Source organism: Lithobates pipiens, unplaced genomic scaffold, assembly GCF_037356315.1.
Source record: "Lithobates pipiens isolate NorthernLeopardFrog02 unplaced genomic scaffold, aLitPip1_a1.2 Scaffold_19, whole genome shotgun sequence".
Lineage (NCBI taxonomy): Eukaryota > Metazoa > Chordata > Amphibia > Anura > Ranidae > Lithobates > Lithobates pipiens.
This window is the reverse complement of record NW_027507764.1, coordinates 244,368,546-244,386,123: the sequence shown is the minus strand read 5'-3', so window position 1 is coordinate 244,386,123 and position 17,578 is coordinate 244,368,546. Positions and strand designations below refer to the sequence as shown.

The following is a 17,578-nucleotide window of genomic DNA, read 5'->3' as shown; positions in this document are numbered from 1 at the left end:
TTGTCGTGGCAATTTAATTACATTCTAATAGAAATAGGTCCAATTGAAAATAATTAAAGGATAAGTTAAAAGAGAACAATTGTTTTTATTTTTTGCATAATCATACTTACCTAAGTGAATGCAGCATCACACTGATGCTGCATCTGTCCCCCACTGCCTCTTCACTCGGCTCCCCGAGAGGAGAAATGCTGACTGTCAGTGAGCATCTCTCCTGCTCTGCTCCTCCACGCTCATTGGAGCACTGAGCTGTGGAGGGGCAAGGATCAGCCGTCTCAGCGTCTCGCAGTCAAGTTAGCTAGTGTATCCAGACTTCCTAAGTCTGGATGACGCGCTGTCTTGACTAATCCTGGTTCCATCAGTGGATAGCGGACATCAGACCGCTCTCCGCTGAAAACAGGTCACAGGAGTGCAAAACAAATTGTACTCCTATGACCCTTAGGAGAAGCCCAGCCTGAAAAGCTCAGGCTGGACTTGTCCTTTTTAAGGTAAAATAAAAAGTGAAATTATTATTATTTTTGTAGAAGCCTGGAAGCAGATTGCTGGTACCCTGCAAGACTCCTACAGACTGTCAGTGTAAGCTGTCTGTCCATACATCGTACAGGCAGGCAGTTTCACAAAGACAGGAAGAATCCATGAATTACTAGAGTGCTCAACAGTGTCCTGGTAGTTCATTGATGAGTACAAGCCAACCGCTGCAAAGGCTGTTGGTACTTATAGTTCATTCACTCACAGAACTCTGTGAATGATACGACCATGTGGGTGGAGCTCCGCACAGCCATGCTTTTTTCAAATAGTGACAGTAAGTACGGGGAGAAGATTCGTGGCCTGCTGTCACAGGGAATGCATGGAGCTGCTACAGTATCGGGAACATGTTACATGTTCCACCCTAAAAATGGGTGGCACATGTAACATGTTCCCAAAGGTGAACTTATCCATTAAATCACTTAGTGTTATGGATGACAACTGTCTCCTGCTTATGCTTCTGTTTTGCCACCCTGTCGCATGTGCTTCTGTACTAAACAAGTAGTTGTATCAACAAAGATGTCCACTATTGTCACTTGGATGCTAGTTCTGCGCACTGATGGTCAGCCATCACTGGAGCACATGCTTGGAAGTAGCTAAAAGAGGCTGGGCATGGTCAGCAGCACTCAAATGAAAAGAAAATGGTTAAAGTGCATCTAAACTCAAAAATGTAATACTGGCAGCCTATTACTCCTTAGATATGGTGGCTTATTTTATTGTGTCGGTCATTTTTCCTTTATTTTTATCTGGTAATCCGTGAACATATATCAAAATAGAATTGCATTGCACAAGTGCAGTTGTTATGCATGCTTCTCCTGGGAACGTCAAGTTCCACCTTTGTGCTTAAGAGATGTTGGCATAGTTTTGACTGGTAACCATACATTGTTATTCGTGTCTGATATAATTTGTTTTCTAATTTAAGGTATGTAGTGTTCTAGAAAGCCTCGAGCAAGAATACAAGAGAGAAGAAGATTGGTGTGGCGGTGCTGACAAACTTGGGCCAAATTCTGAAACTGACCATGTGACTCCTATGATTAGCAAACACCTTGAACAAAAAGAGGCCTTCCTAAAGGTACAGTCTGTTGGTTTCATTGTTAACATAGTTGAAAATGTCTCCCTGGGAGTACTTCGGTTTTCTATACTGAAGTACTATCCTGCAGTTTGTGAAATTTTAAAAAGCAATTTGTCGATAAAAGATGTCAGTAAAACAGTGCATTTTAAAAAGATTTTTCTAAGTTTCCCCTCAAGGAGCACACCCCCCCAGGCCCTTCGGTCTGCTATGTATTTTAAGGGGAACCCCCCCCCCCCCCCACACCGTTTCTTTGTCCCCCACCCCCCGCAAATCCATACCAGACCCTTATCTGAGCACACAGTCCGGCAAGTCAAGAAAGGGGGTGGGAACAAGCGAGCCCCCCCCCCCCAACTTTACCAGGCCGCATGCCCTCAACATGAATAAATAAAACACAGCACACAGAGTTTCAAAGTAATTTATTAAGGCAGCTCCAGCGTCTCTTCCAACGGCTTCTCTCCTCTTTGGGTCTTCTCCACTGATGTCTTCTAGCCCTCTCTGCTTCTTTGCCCCCTCTCTTCTCTGCTCTCTCGCCAGTTCTTCTTCCTCTGTCCACTGTCTTCTGCCTGGGTCTTCTCCGCTACCTTCTCGCTCTTTTGCTGGGTCTTCTCTGCTGTCTTCATGCACAAGTCTCATGCCAAAGTCGGATCAGTCAAGATGGCGATCCGACTTCACTGATAATCAGTGGGCTGAAGTAGGATCAAAGTCGGACCAAAGTAGCGCAGGGAGCATATTCAAAGTTGGAATGACTTGTGTCAGACCAGTTAAGACTGCTCCCATAGGGAAATATTGATTTTCACACATTTTGCGTTTGCCGTACCAGTGTGAACTCGGTCTAAAACACACTGGTGTTGAATTTCTAAAACTGGAGAAGGAAAATCTGGTGCAGCTGCGTATGGTAGCCAATCAGCTTCTAACTTCAGCTTGTTGAATTACGCTTTGACAAAGAAGCTGGAATCTGATTGGTATCTTTGCAGAGCTGCACCAGATTTTTGCACACTGTAGTTTTAGTAAGCCAACCCTACCATGTAGCACCAAACAAAGCGCATGCATCGTTCCAAAAATCGCACTGCACCATGTTCTGTTGATATGAGCTGGCACAGGTAATATTGTGATTTCCATTGTTGTGCATTGCACTACAATGGTAAATGCACAACAGATTGCATTAGTGCTAACATGATTTCCTCTGTACATTGCAAAAGATTGTAGCAAACGTAGTTGCTGAATTGCTGAGCCTGTTGCGTTTCCCTGGTAAAATGTCACGACACACCTTGAATTCTACTGCAAACACCATAGTGCAACATTTCATCTGATGAATATTGATATGTTCATTAAAAAATGGGTTTACAATAAGAACAAAAGTGCACTGCTTATGTGTGTGGCCCATGTTGCATGTAAGGCCAGACAATTTCCAGCACCCTAACCGCAAGGACTATGCCAGTATGGTATACATTGGGAATATACATCTGCTATTAGCTGACACATTCATTGCAGTCCATACTTAATGAGTGTGGTGAGAATCAAACTGCTAAAATAACATGAACAGCTGCCAGTTACAGGAAGTACTTTTTTGGGACTTTTCTGGGAGTTTTGTGGACATTTGTGAACAATAATGCCTCAATTGTAGCCATGATTACAAGGATGTATATGCGATTTATTTTTGCTAGTTTTAGAAATACATAGATGGCTGAAGGTTAAAATAGATGATGTTCTACATAATCATTAAATTACTTTTGCTGCAATGATATATCAGTTTTATTTTATAAAGCTCAATTTACCCCTTTTATTTGTTTTTAAATTGTCCTTTTTGGCTGGGTTCACACCTCCGACGAATTCAGCTCGCAGCAGGGGTCCGGTGCGTCCCTGTTCTATGTTTCAGGGTCAAATTTGTGCATGAATTCAGCCCTGAAACTGAGCCAAAGACACACAGAACTCTGAAAACCGCTTCAGAGCGGCAATGGAGATATGTGAAACGGCTCCATAGAGAGCCGGTCACAATCTCCTGTCATACGAATTGGTTGCAGAGAAACTCGCATCCAATTTGCATAGGTGTGAACCCAGCCTTCATCCTAAGAAAATCTGGTTTCTTGTATAGATGGCTCCTCAGTAATTAAACTTGAACAGTGCTCGGGTCTCCATAGAACAAAAGACCTGTATCTAAGCAGCTATAGATACATTCTTATTGAAAAATGTTGTTCCGCCTGAAGTTCTTGCTTTTTCTTTAGTTACCAGTGCAATAAAGAGTGAAGGAATACAAGAAATAAATATGCTGCTTGGCTAAGTTGACGGTCTTTTTGGTAGTTCACCAGAAAAGAAAGAAATTCAATACATGTATGCCCAACCTAACGGTGCTCTAGTATCATTGAAATACTATTACTTACAGAGCAGGCAAAATAAAGCTTATTCATTTTTGTAAACTGAGATAACAGCTAGTATCATAGAAGTAATCGGAAAAGAAGCGAAAAACCACAGTTAAAATGATACCTACTGTTACTTTTGTTCTTTGCTTTTCATTTAATTAACCCTTTGACTGCTAAGGATATGTGGCTGTATGTTATGGTAATAAAAGGGCTAAAAAAAAACCACATAACTTTATTGTACATCACGGGACGCAGAGCCATAGTAGTTATGTGGGTTATAGGCCACCTTCAGGTGATGGACACGGTAACGCCCTAAATTAAAAGTGCACTCCCTATATAACCCCTCCCTGTGATAGGAGTACCACAGTTTTTTTCGCCAGTGTGTTGGTCACGAGTGAAGCTGTGCTGAGCTACTCTGGAGCAATCGTTGCTGGGGCTAGCCATGCTGACTGCATCCATTCAAAGTGTTTAAAATGTATTTTTGGCCAAATTGAATGGTACCCGGGCCTCGTAACCGAAGAAACAAGGTTTTGTCTGTAACACTTCTCTTTAGAGAACTGGACCCCGGGATCCAGTACTTTTGGTATTAAGGCCATCGTTTTACTGGCGGAGGTGCTATTACAGGTCCACGATTGTGGGTTTCCTCAAAGATCCCCAGATTCTGAAGGTTTAATGGAACCCACCATGAAGGGTGAAGATTGGGTCTTTTGGTTTACCAAAGAAAACCCTGCAGCTGGAAAAGTAAGTGGAGCTTTCTAAGAATTTTTTAAATTATCTTATGAATGTCTCCTTTAAATTATTAAGTGTTGTCATGCCTATGTGTCACCACTGGGGGCTGTATTGAGCACTTACGTCTCATGCTTCTCAGAGAGCTCACGTTTGTGTCCAGAAAGCAGCAAGTTTCTCTTCCTTCAGTTAGCAGAAAGACCTCTGGTAAGTCTGTGGGGGGGGGGCCCTCTCCTCATCAGACTCCTAGCCCCCCTGGCTTTTTTTCCCCTCTTCTCGGGGAAAGGGCACCAAAGAAAAAAATAAAAGCGGCACGAACGGCACACCGCTTGCCAGCTTCCAGACCCCCCCCCCCCCCCCCAAGCCATTCCTTCATTCCCCCCCCCCCCGGGGATCCGAGGGGGAAATTGATTGGGGCTTAGCATGGCGTTTGCATCCTCCAAGGTCCAGTGGGGGAAGGTCTGTTTTAAAGGCACGATTTTGTTACATACTGCAGGAGGGACACTAGAGCATATAATAGGCTGATGACACAGGCATTCCTTTGACGCATTTACTACTGCATCGAGCTGAGCATCAATGGCAATGACAGTACTATTGCTCAAGCAGTGGATGCATTTCTTCTGGTAGTACCTCTGCTTTGTGCATTGGGCTATGGTCAGAAGGGGGGTGAGAAACACCTCAATAAGGGGCTCTAGAAAGACTTCTATATTCACACGGAATCCTAGATCCATCTCAGTAAAGATGGCATCCTCCCCTGAAAGTAATATCGCTGGTCAGAGTGAGCCATCAGTAGGGGCTGGTGTTGCAGCTGTTCTTAACACTGCAGCCCCTGTATATTTTACTAAGGAGTTTTTTTTTTTTGTTTTCAGCCTTTTTTAAGCTTGAAGATAAAGTCTGATGCTTAATCGCATCCCAGAGTGGGACCAAGCGTAACAGCTCCCAGTCCATTGCTCAGGACCCTCATACTGAGGAACAAGGAGTGAGAGATGACAAATTTCTCTCAAAGACCAGGAAAAGGCTCCTCTTCCAGAAAACCTGATGCAGAGTATCAGGCTCGCAGGAAAGGTTGTTTACAGTCACTCACTAAATTGTTCGCTTCACATTTTTTACTGCCAGTAATGCAGTCAGTCAATGAGCCCACTTCTACTTTGGGTTCACTAAATCTGTTCATGCTTTTCCTATTTATTCATGTCTAAGAAAGCTTATGTATTCTGAGTGACAGCACCCATATAAACATTTTCTTCCTCTTAAAAAGTTTTCAATATATTATTCTATGGAGGAAGGGTTTTATGGGGAATTTCAGCAATTAATGCTGCTATATCCTCTGTAGACAAAAAACTGACTTGTCCAGTAAACATTGCTCATATGCTAAAGGGTCCAAAGGATAAGAAGTTGGAGTTAACTCCAAGAGTTGGATTAAAAAAAAAAATACAAATATTTTGCTGCCAGCGATTGGAGTATCTCAGTCCTTAAAGGACTCGTTTATAGTGGTACTCAGAGTTATTCTTGGTCAGCAGGCCCAGGATTTTGCTGGCATATCAAAAGCGTTCTGTTTTACAGTTGACACTATGAAAGATTATATTCTCCAGGCCTCACGGCTCGTGTTAGGGCTGGTACATGTGCATAGAAGCCTATGGTTGAAAAATGAGTCAGCCGAAGCGCCATGCAGAAAGCTCATGGCCAGTTTCCCTTTTTATGGGGAACGGTTATTTGGAGACGATCTGGATAAGTATATCCAAAAAATTTCTAATGGGAAAAGTTCCCTTTTTTCCGGTAAAAAGAATGTTTTCTTTTAAATGTGCGTCTTCTCCAGTGCCAGCCTGCATCTGCCTCCAGGCAATCACGACAGCCTCCACCGTCAGGTTTCAAAAGGTAGACCTCAGGGTCAGTCCCAGGATCAAAATAGGATCTGGGGAAGGTAACCCACAAAACAAAGTACTAAGGCTTCTACAGTTTTCAAGGGTCTGGCAGGAACAATGTCAAGACAGATGGTTTGCTTCCCCAGTTCTCTAGTTTACAAACTAGAGCTCCAAAAGGTTCCTGTCTCTTCGCTTTCCCAGATCAAACGTTCCCAGAGATCCAGTGAAAAAAAGTCTCGCTTTCTAGCTTTGGATCATTTCTTGTCTCAAAGTGATATCGGCGTTCCCCTTGGTAGAGCAAGGATTCGTTTTATTCAAACCTTTTCACCGTTCCAAAACTGTACGGGGATGTCAGGCCCATCTTAGATCTAAACTGGTTTGGAATATCTGTTCTTTTCGCATTGGAGTCAATCCGATCAGTAGTCTCCATCCTACAAGGGGGAGAACATCTGGCATCAATCGACATCAAGGATGCTTTTTCCGTGTGCTGTTTTTCCCTGCTCGCCAGAAATTTCTATGCTTCTAGGTGGAAAATCTTAATTTCCAGTTTGTAGATCTGCCTTTGGTCTAGCACCTTGAGTGTTTACAAAGGTCCTGGCTCCTCCTTTAGCCAGTTTAAGGGCTCAAGGTGTAGCAATACTAGCCTACTTAGGCAGCCCACTTAAATACAAAGTTTGGTCGCCACAGGCAGCTACCTGGAATTCCTAGGTTGGTTTCTCAACCTAGATAAATACTCCTTAAAACCATCAAGAAAATGGCAGTACTGGGGAATGGTCATAGAAACAGCTCACAAGATGATGTTTTTGCCCCAGGAAAGGATCAGTTCCATACGGGAACTGATTCAGTTGATCAAGACAAAGAATCCTTCTATTCGACTTTGCATAAAATTGTTTGGAAAGATGGTGGCTTCTTTGAGGCCATTCCTTATGCGCAGTTTCATTCAAGACTGCTACAAGACAATATCCTCTCAACTTAAGTCAAGAAGGTCCATGCTGGACTTCCCTAAGTGTTTATCCCCCAAAGTGTGTCAGAATTTCAATTAATGGTTGATATCCCAGAATCTCCCAGAATCTTCAGAAAGGAAAATCCTTTCTACCAGTTAACTTGGAAGGTGGTAACAGATGCCAGCCTCCTGAGCTGGGGAGCAGTCCTGGAAGAAGCGTCTGTCCAAAAGTCAGAGATGACCTTGCCCATCGATATTCTAGAGATTCGGGCAGTACTCCAGGCCCTGGAGGCCTGGATGCTCATATTACAGAATTGCCAGGATTCAATCCGATAATGCCACAGCTGTGGCCTATATCCATCACCAAGGGGGCACGAGAAGTCGTGCGGCCCAGAGAGAGGTGAATCATAGTTTATCTTGGGAAAACAACATTCCTTGCCTATCAGCAATTTTTATTCCAGGGATAGGGAATTGGCAGGCGAGACTACTTGACTCGCCCACAATTGTTCCTGGGAGAATGGTCCCTTCACCCTGACATTTTCTTATCAATATGCCAAAAATGGGGAGTTCCGGATGTGGATCTGTTTGCGTCCAGGTACAACAACAAGATCGGCAACTTGGGGTCAAAGACAAGGGATCCGATGGCATACGGAACGGATGTCTTGGTTTTCCCGTGGGATTCGTTTTTTTTGTTTTTTTTTGATCTATGCATTCCTTTCCGTTCTGCTGCTTCCGCGTCTTCCTGCAGGATCAAGCAAGAAGGGACGGAGGTGATTCTTGTGGCCCAGGAGATCTTGGTTTGCCGAGATCATAAAGATGACAATAGGGACCCGCTGACCCTACCGCTATGGCTAGACCTTCTCTTGCAAGGTCCATTATTCCATCCTACCTTAAAAACTCTAAATTTAGTGGTTTCACTATTGAGACCCACATTCTGAAAGATCATGGGCTGTAGTTGCTACTTTTGGTTAAAGCTAGGAAGCTGGCCTCCAGAGTCATATTATATAGAATCTGGAAGAAGAAATGGGGAATATTACAGTAGGTCTTGGCGCTGCTCCTTATGGCTGATAGTAATATATCATATTCTCTGCAAATACGAATCTTGTATGACGGAGAAACCCCAAGATTAATTGGGTAGAATCCCTTGGACAAAGCCAATGGTGCTGGGACTATGTGTGTAATTTTCCTACCCCACTCTGTGGTGCACTTTGGCCTAGAAATGTTTTTGTGTTTGAAGCTCAGCCTGTGCTTAACTATTATCCGTATGATCTTCTAAATATTTCTCTTTAGGCCTGATGCCAACAACAAATATTTCTTTGTTAAAAAAAAGAAAATAGAAAAAAACTTTTGTGGAATTAACCTGTGTTAGAGCCTCTGGAATTTTTGGTTATAAAATAAATATAGTGATACAAAATGTTAAAATTATTTCCTGTGTTTGGGTTAAAATTTTGTGCTAATTAAGTGGTTTATATTCCTAAATACCTCAGAATAAACCACGTGATCCAAAAAGTACCAGAAACAGAACTGATAAACTTCGCAAACCTTATAAAAATATGTAAAAAAATATGATTACAGCCGTGAATAATTAAACTATTACCATTAGTATCCCATGTACATACGTGCACAGGAGATATACAGGTGTATGTGTCTATATATATATATATATATATATATATATATATATATATATATATATATATACATACAGTATGTATCACCTATACAACTCTATTTTCATATACACAAAGTGACTGGTGCTTTAATATAATAAATGACTCCATGCATTCGTGAAAAAAGAAAAGCAACTAATGCTTTATTCTATGTATATATACCATATACAGAAAGTGACTAGTGCTCAAAATGATAAACAAGCAAAAGTGACTTGGTGCTCTAAAATAGTCCCATGAGCAAAACAGCTTTTTGGGAAGGATCCCTTCTTGTATGAATGGCGCGTGGTGATGTGATCCATGCTCCTATTGCCAATACACTCACCGGAAACCTCTTAACCCTCCAGGGGTGTTTCGCGGTCACAGTATGTGCCACTGTGTGGCAATTCGGAGGCTCCTGGGCTTCGGTATAATGGCACTATTTTATATTGGCATCTCATTTGGTCACCACATAAATGAGAAGGGAATGCCCATATTATAGTTCTGTTTTAAAATCAAAATTATACAGATAATCTACTCACATTTCCATGAATGTACACAAGCGAAATCAAGCATACACGCTGTATCATCAGAAACCGGAAGTGACGCACTGCCGTTTTTACGTGTTTCATCAGACGTCCACTGGAACGTACACACTGCTACACTTCCTTTGTTGACACCACTGCGCCTGCGCGATAATATCGGCATCCATTTTGTTGCAGTTTTTGAGGACCAAAGTCCAGACTCTTTTGCCCCTCCATACTAGCTACTGTCAGTAGATGAAATCCTTTTTTCTTTCATGCCGCCATCCCAGCCCTAAAAGCCAGATATGCTAATAAATCGTATTCTCAGATTATATTTTATATTTATCGGCCGAAGGTGAACAGCGCTAGTTTAAGTGGAGTTAACGCATTTATATACCACTCTTCCTGATTGCATATGACCCGATAATATTGATGACAATATGGTGTATATTTAAATATATATGTTAAACAATAAAAAACAAATAGTATTTAATATATAAAAAGATATATAAAAATATATAAAAAAAGGGCTACATTATAGTTTCCTTAAAAATTTATATAATTGGACCAAGAAATCCGTAACCCCTGGCAACTATTTATAAGGTGATTGGGCCTATCACCCTTGGTGGGTGAATAGGAGTTGTGCAATTGGCTAGATTTTACTAGGAGAGGGAAAAATGTATACAAGAAAGTTTTGTTAGAAATTAGAATAAAAAATAATAAATATAACAAACGTATATATAAAATATATATGTGTATATATATATATATATATATATATATATATATATATATATATATATATATATATATATATATATATATATATATTTTTTATATATATATATATATATATATATATATATATATATATATATATATATATATATATATTATATATATATATATATATATATATTTTATATATATATATATATATATATATATATATATATATATATATATATATATATATATTTTTTTTTTATATATATATATATATATATATTTTATATATATATATATATTTTATATATATATATATATATATATATATGTGGAGATGTCCAGGCACAAACTCCCGCACCTACATCAAGAAGCCTCCACGACAGCCACTACCCTGCTCCATTACCAACCTAGAGCAAAGAGTGTATACTGTATATCTCATTGAAATTGAAAGCTAGAAATTGAAAATTTAAAATTTGTGAGAAAGCAATTTAGGTTAACATCAATATTCATTCTTCTTGGCTGAAGGGTATCCATTAAAAAATCCATTTGTTTTCATTTTGTGAGATTTTTATTATTTTTTTCTCATCTCCAGTGACCTTTTGATTTTATCTATGGCATAAAAAGTCATACATGTGGGATCTCTATTATAGTCCCTAAAGTGTCTTGAAACACACAGTTTTTTTTAATCCATTCTTTATATTAGTTATATGCTCTTGAATTCTAACATGTAATTGTCTGGTAGTCCTCCCTATGTATTGCTTGTGGCATGGGCATTCTATCACTTATGATAGAATGCCCTTATCAATGCAGCCAGAGGCTCTATCGCCAGCAACAATGGCGACAGGGGACACCCCTGTCTGGTGCCTCCTTTATCGGAAAGGAATCAGACACGGAGGCATTCACTCCTCACAACCTGGCAGTAGGTCTCAGATACAGCAATTGTACCCACCTAATAAAAGTGTCACCAAAACCAAACTTTGCTAAGACTTCTTAGAAGGTATGGCCATTCCACAGAGTCAAAGGCCTTGTGGGCGTCCAAGGACATCAGTGCCCGAGAACCCACTCTTTCATGGGTAGCTTGCATATTGGTGATGAGTCAACATAAGTTGGAGGTTGATCGCCCAGGGATGAACCCAGTCTGGTCCGCTCCAATTATAGTGGTAATGACTGTCTTCAATCGCCGGAAGAGTACCTTGGCGAGAATCTTAACATCTGTGTTGAGTGAAATCGGCCTATACGACTCAGTAGGTGATCTTCATGGGGTTTAGGAATGAGGACAATCAGCGCCTCAGACATAGAGGGCGGTAAATGTCCCATCCTCAGAGCAAAGTTGTATACCTTGAGCAGGAGAGGGATTAATAAGTCTCTGAAGTTCATGTACCATTCTATGGGAAATCCATCTAGTCCTGGTGTTTTATTCCTTGCAAAGGACTGTATTGCCTCCCCTATTTCCTCAGCTGTTAGGGGAGCATTGAGAAATGAAGCCTGATGATCCTGAAGCTTTGGTAGTGTAATATCAGACAGGTAATCGTCTAATTCAACAATGGTGTAGTGGTCTCTAGTAGCATACAGTGAGAAGTAGAATGTGACAAATGCTTCCACTATCTCATTGTTCCACTACTGTATCCTCAGAGTTCTTAATTCTTGGGATACTGCATGGCTCATGGTCCAGTCTAGGCCAGCAAGCGACTGTTTTTGTCGCCAAACTCGAAGAGATGTTGGTTTTGATAAAACTGCTTCTTTTGGGTACGCTCCAAGACTACCAAATCTAATTCTCTGGCTTTATGCCGCCAGACAGTGTGTCTCTCAGAAGTAGGAGATGCAGATTATGCCGCTTCTACATCCCTAAGATTTCCCTCAGCATCCACCAATTTGGACTGAGATGCCCTGCGGGCCTGCCATGTCTAAGCCGCAAATGAGCCACGTGTGGTGGCCTTAAAGGCGTCCCATACAATCGGGATGGAGGCACTCTTTCTATTCTCCATACAACGACTTCATTTCAGCTGTACTTTGATCGACAACAGCCTGGTCAGACAGCCACAATGGACTCAGCCGCCAGACCCTGTAGGAGGAGCGGGTGCCCAGAGCGAGATCCACCATCAAGGGAGAACGATCAGAAACTGCCCTAGGAAGGTACTTGACCCCACTCTAGGGGTACTTGAATACCCATATCTTATAGCCCAGTGCGCTCCGAGAAGTATATGGGAACATGGATAAATCAAACATATGCATGGGAGGAAGCATAGTGCCCCTTAAATGGATCAGTAGCAGGCCAGAAGGGCCAACCAAACCAGTAGCCAAATCATGGATTAGTGAATAGAAGGATAACAAAAGAGAAAAAAATAAAATAAACGGTCCCAGAACATTCAAAACCACCCTAACCCTCCCGACTCCCAAACATATGAAAGCTTTGTTCCCAAAACTAAAACTGAAAAGCAAGGGGTCATGGCACAACATCCAACAAACCCTGAGATGTAAAGAAAAGACTGTAACCGTGGTGTTCCATCCACGTCCGCACAAAACAAAAATATGTAGTAACCCGAATTCTAGAGAAAACAGTTCCTGAGTTAGTAGGAGCAAACGATTGAGGAGCATAAAGTCATCATCAACCGTCGTCCCGCATGGCTGACATGCACGTGGCCCGTGGTATAAACTTAAGGATGATCCCCAGCATCCAGTGGGAAACAAAAAAGGGGGGTGAGAGGGCCATAACAAATGTGAGAACCTGCCCCATTCCCCCCCCCATCCACATAGATCCAAGGGTAGTCAAATGTGTTCTGAACTAAGCAACTTCAATGAGGGGGGGGTCTCCTGTTTTGATTCCTTTGATCCAGGTGTCGCAGGGTATCCACCCAATGCAACCCCTCCTTAGAATCCATGAAGAAGTAGGCCTTGGCCTGATGAATGACCCTCAATCTTGCAGGATAAAGCATACCATAGGGTAGATGAAGCTCTCTTAGCTACTGTTTGATGGCCAGAAAGGTAGCCCTTTGTTTCTGAGTGGCTGCTGAGAAGTCGGGAAAGATAGTGATTCCATTGCCGTTAAAGGATACTTTGCCTTTTTCTCGGGCAGCTCTGAGAACAGCTTTCCTGTCTCTGAAGTGTAGTAATTTAATGATGATGGCACATGGCGGGGCTCCAGAGGGCAGCGGGCATAGGGGAACTCTATGTGCCCTTTCAATGGCAAACAACCATGAGAAGGTGGAGGCGCCAAACATGGTGGTCAGCCAGCGCTCCATAAAGGTCTCTGGGTCTCTGCCCTCTGAACCCTCTGGGAAACTCAAGAAGCGCAAATTGTTGCACCTTAAGCGGTCCTCCATATCCGTGAGCTTGTCAGCAGTGTAGGTTTAGGCCTGACTCAGTTCCCCAACAGAGCCCTGCAAGAGATGCGTCTCATTTTCCAATTCCCCTATGCGTTGTTCTGCATTAGTCACTCTGACGGAGGGTATGAACATCATGTTTCAGGAAAGAGAGATCCGTTTCAATAGAGTCCATCTGTGTAGTGAGAGAAACATGGCTGTGCTGTAAAGCCTCCATGATCTGTGCCAGGGTGGGCTCTGCATCGTGTAGTGGAGCTGGAGGGGAGTCAGTGTTGGTGTCATCAGGCGGGGAGAAGAGGAGCGGGTCAGCAGGCTGGAAACCTGGGTTTGTTGTGACTTACCCTTTCCTGGAGGTCGTTGCACTGAGGAGGAGGATGGTTGTCCATGCTTCTGACTGAGCGCCTGGCTGGCACCATCTTGCTGCTGGGGAGGCGGTGGCGTGAATCCCGGCGCTTCCTCCATCACAGGGCTGTATTTTACCATTCCCCTGATGTACTGCAGGGTCTAGAGGATCTAATGAATCAGATGGGACTCTCGGAGCTCGATCAAATAAGGATGTGTGCAAGCGTGGATGGATATCAGGCACCCCTCATATCCCAGTCATTGGCCACATCCCAGGACACCCTCTATAGCCTCAGATGGGGTGAGTTGACAGGCAGGTTAGGGTGCTGTGCTAGTTGAGTGGGGCCCTGAACAATAAGAAGATAGGCTGGAAGGCTGGGGTTGGCCGCTGGGGTGTAGTAATATGGCCGCCACTTACCCACTGGATCCAGGAATTGCTTGCAGGCCGGTGCACAGGGATGTCCCCAGGAAGGCTGCAAACAGACAGGCCCACCGTTGGAGCAGTGTGTTGGGAAAATGGAGCCTCGGAAAGGCCGTTATACAGATCCGAGAGGGCCCAAGTTTACCAAGATGGCCGCCGGCTCCAGAGACTAGGCCGAAACCGGGGTCTTTCCTGGAGGCTGCCGCCGGTCGAGAGAGCGCTGTTCCGTTCGGGCCTTCGCCCGGCCGAGAGCTTGTGGATCCAGATAGTACAGTGTGGGGGGTCTCTAGGGGGAGCAGGATCTGCTGGAAATAGGAGTAACGGATGGAGCTTAGTTCTCCCAGGGCCTAGCTAAGCCACGCCCCCTATGCACTCGGTACTTGGTTGGAGCTCCTTTTGCATGCATTACTGCATTAGTGTGCGATCAGCCTATGGCACTGCTGAGGTGTTCTGGAAGCTCAGGTTGCTTTGACAGTGGCCTTCAGCTCATCTGCGTTGTTGGGTCTGGTATATCTCATCTTCCTCTTGACAATACCCCACAGATTCTCTATGGGGTTTAGGACAGGCATGTTTGCTGGCCAATCAAGCACAGTGATAACACGATCATTAAACCAGGTATTGGTACTTTTGGCAGTGTGGGTAGGTGCCAAGCCCTGCTGGAAAATGAAATCGGCATCTCCATAAAGCTGGTTAGCAGAGGGAACCATGAAATGCTCTAGAATTTCCTGGTAGAGGGCTGCACTCTGACATTGGACTTAATAAAACACAGTGGACCAACACCAGCAGATGACACGGCTCCTCAAATCACTGATTGCAATGCACTTCACACTCGTCCTCGTGCAACTTGGATTCTCTGCCTCTCCACTCTTTCTCCAGACTCTGGGACCTTGATTTTCTAAATGAAATGCAAAATTTTACTTTCATCCGAAAAGCGGAGTTTGGCCCACTGAGCAGCAGTTCAGTCCTTTTTCTCAGTAGCCCAGGTAAGATGCTTCTGACTTTGTCTCTGGTTCAGGAGTGTCTTAATGAATACGACAGTTGTAGCCAGGGCCGTTGCAAGGATTTTTGTCTACTTGGGCTAAGGTGCATTTTGGTGCCCCCCACCAACCATCCTCCTGCTTCCCCCTCCACTCCACAATGCAAATCCCCACCCCACATGATTCAAGAGATGGTCAGCGACTGCAAGCATAGCACAAGCGATGGACAGAGCTTTGGGTATGGCCCAAGAGATGGGCAGAGACACTGGGTATGGCGCAAGAGATGGGTAGAGACACTGGGCATGGCGCAAGAGATGGCCAGAGACTGTGGGCATGGCGCAAGAGATGGCCAGAGACTGTGGGCATGGCGCAAGAGATGGCCAGAGACTGTGGGCATGGCGCAAGAGATGGCCAGAGACTGTGGGCATGGCGCAAGAGATGGCCAGAGACTGTGGGCATGGCGCAAGAGAGGGCCAGAGACTGTGGGCATGGCGCAAGAGATGGCCAGAGACTGTGGGCATGGCGCAAGAGATGGCCAGAGACTGTGGGCATGGCGCAAGAGTTGGCCAGAGACTGTGGGCATGGCGCAAGAGATGGCCAGAGACTGTGGGCATGGCGCAAGAGATGGCCAGAGACTGTGGGCATGGCGCAAGAGATGGCCAGAGACTGTGGGCATGGCTCAAGATATGGGCAGAGACTGTGGGCACGGCGCAAGATATGGACAGACTGTGGGCATGACACAAGGGCAGGTGGACTGGTACAATATTCACAGACAGATTCTGACCCCATAAAGCTAGAAGCAGTTTACTTCCCCTACCTTCAACAGAGATGGTATGGTGAAATCTTTACATGTGGTAGTACCTGTGCCACTCGCACTCTTCCTGGGCCCTCCACTGGCCTTGGCCCTTCCCCCTGGTCTTGCTCGGCTCCAGGCTCCTCCCTCTCGTCTTGCTCGGCTCCAGGCTCCTCCCTCTCGGCTCCAGGCTCCTACCTCTCGTCTTGCTCGGCTCCAGGCTCCTACCTCTCGTCTTGCTCGGCTCCAGGCTCCTACCTCTCGTCTTGCTCGGCTCCAGGCTCCTACCTCTCGTCTTGCTCGGCTCCAGGCTCCTCCCTCTCGTCTTGCTCGGCTCCAGGCTCCTCCCTCTCGTCTCGCTCGGCTCCAGGCTCCTCCCTCTCGTCTCGATCTGCTCCAGGCTCCTCCCTCTCGTCTCGCTCTGCTCCAGGCTCCTCCCTTTCGTCTCGCTCTGCTCCAGGCTCCTCCCTTTCGTCTCGCTCTGCTCCAGGCTCCTCCCTTTCGTCTCGCTCTGCTCCAGGCTCCTCTCCCTCGTCTCGCTCTGCTCCAGACTCCTCTCCCTCGTCTCGCTCTGCTCCAGACTCCTCTCCCTCGTCTCGCTCTGCTCCAGACTCCTCTCCCTCGTCTCGCTCTGCTCCAGGCTCCTCTTCCTCGTCTCGCTCTGCTCCAGGCTCCTCTTCCTCGTCTCGCTCTGCTCCAGGCTCCTCTCCCTCGTCTCGCTCTGCTCCAGGCTCCTCTCCCTCGTCTCGCTCTGCTCCAGGCTCCTCTCCCTCGTCTCGCTCTGCTCCAGGCTCCTCTCCCTCGTCTCGCTCTGCTCCAGGCTCCTCTCCCTCGTCTCGCTCTGCTCCAGGCTCCTCTCCCTCGTCTCGATCTGCTCCAGGCTCCTCTCCCTCGTCTCGCTCTGCTCCAGGCTCCTCTCCCTCGTCTTGCCCTGCTCTCCCTCGCCGCGCTTTGCTCCAGGCTGCTCCCCCTCGCCGCGCTCTGCTCCAGGTTCCTCCCTGGGCTCCTTTTCATCTCACATGCTCTCCAGTTCAGCGATGGTCTGTGTGTGCTGCTGAACTGGAGGCATTTCTGACCCTCTTTCTGCAGTATTCTAGGGGGTCTGACTGTGTATCAATGGCTGTGTGGTAGCTTATGAGCCTCATGTCATCCTCCTATCATCTGCCGCGTCCAAAGTATGGATGGTAATCCTGTAGCTGGGGGGCTTGTAAATGAATGAGGAAGTGCCAATCGAGGACAGCAGCAACCAGCATGGAAAGCAGGAGCCGCCGTGCCAGGAGTGGCATCAGCAGGAAGTCGAGAAAGCCACTGGGGTGACGTATTTCAAAGTATCCACTCTTTTTTTTT

At 45.0% G+C, this 17,578-nt stretch overlaps 1 protein-coding gene across 5 annotated transcripts in view; it reads left to right on the top strand.

Annotated features, from left to right (window-relative positions):
* The window catches only part of TRIO (trio Rho guanine nucleotide exchange factor), a 751,422-nt gene that overhangs the window by 167,090 nt on the left and 566,754 nt on the right, over positions 1 to 17,578 (top strand). For all 5 annotated transcript variants that reach the window (XR_013277581.1, XM_077491869.1, XM_077491868.1 and 2 more), the window contains exon 12: positions 1,445 to 1,594. Coding sequence is in view for 4 of the 5 variants with exons in the window: in XM_077491869.1 (XP_077347995.1) it covers positions 1,445 to 1,594 (150 nt within the window). In the remaining variant the exon portion in view is untranslated. The remainder of the gene's footprint in view (positions 1 to 1,444; positions 1,595 to 17,578) is intronic.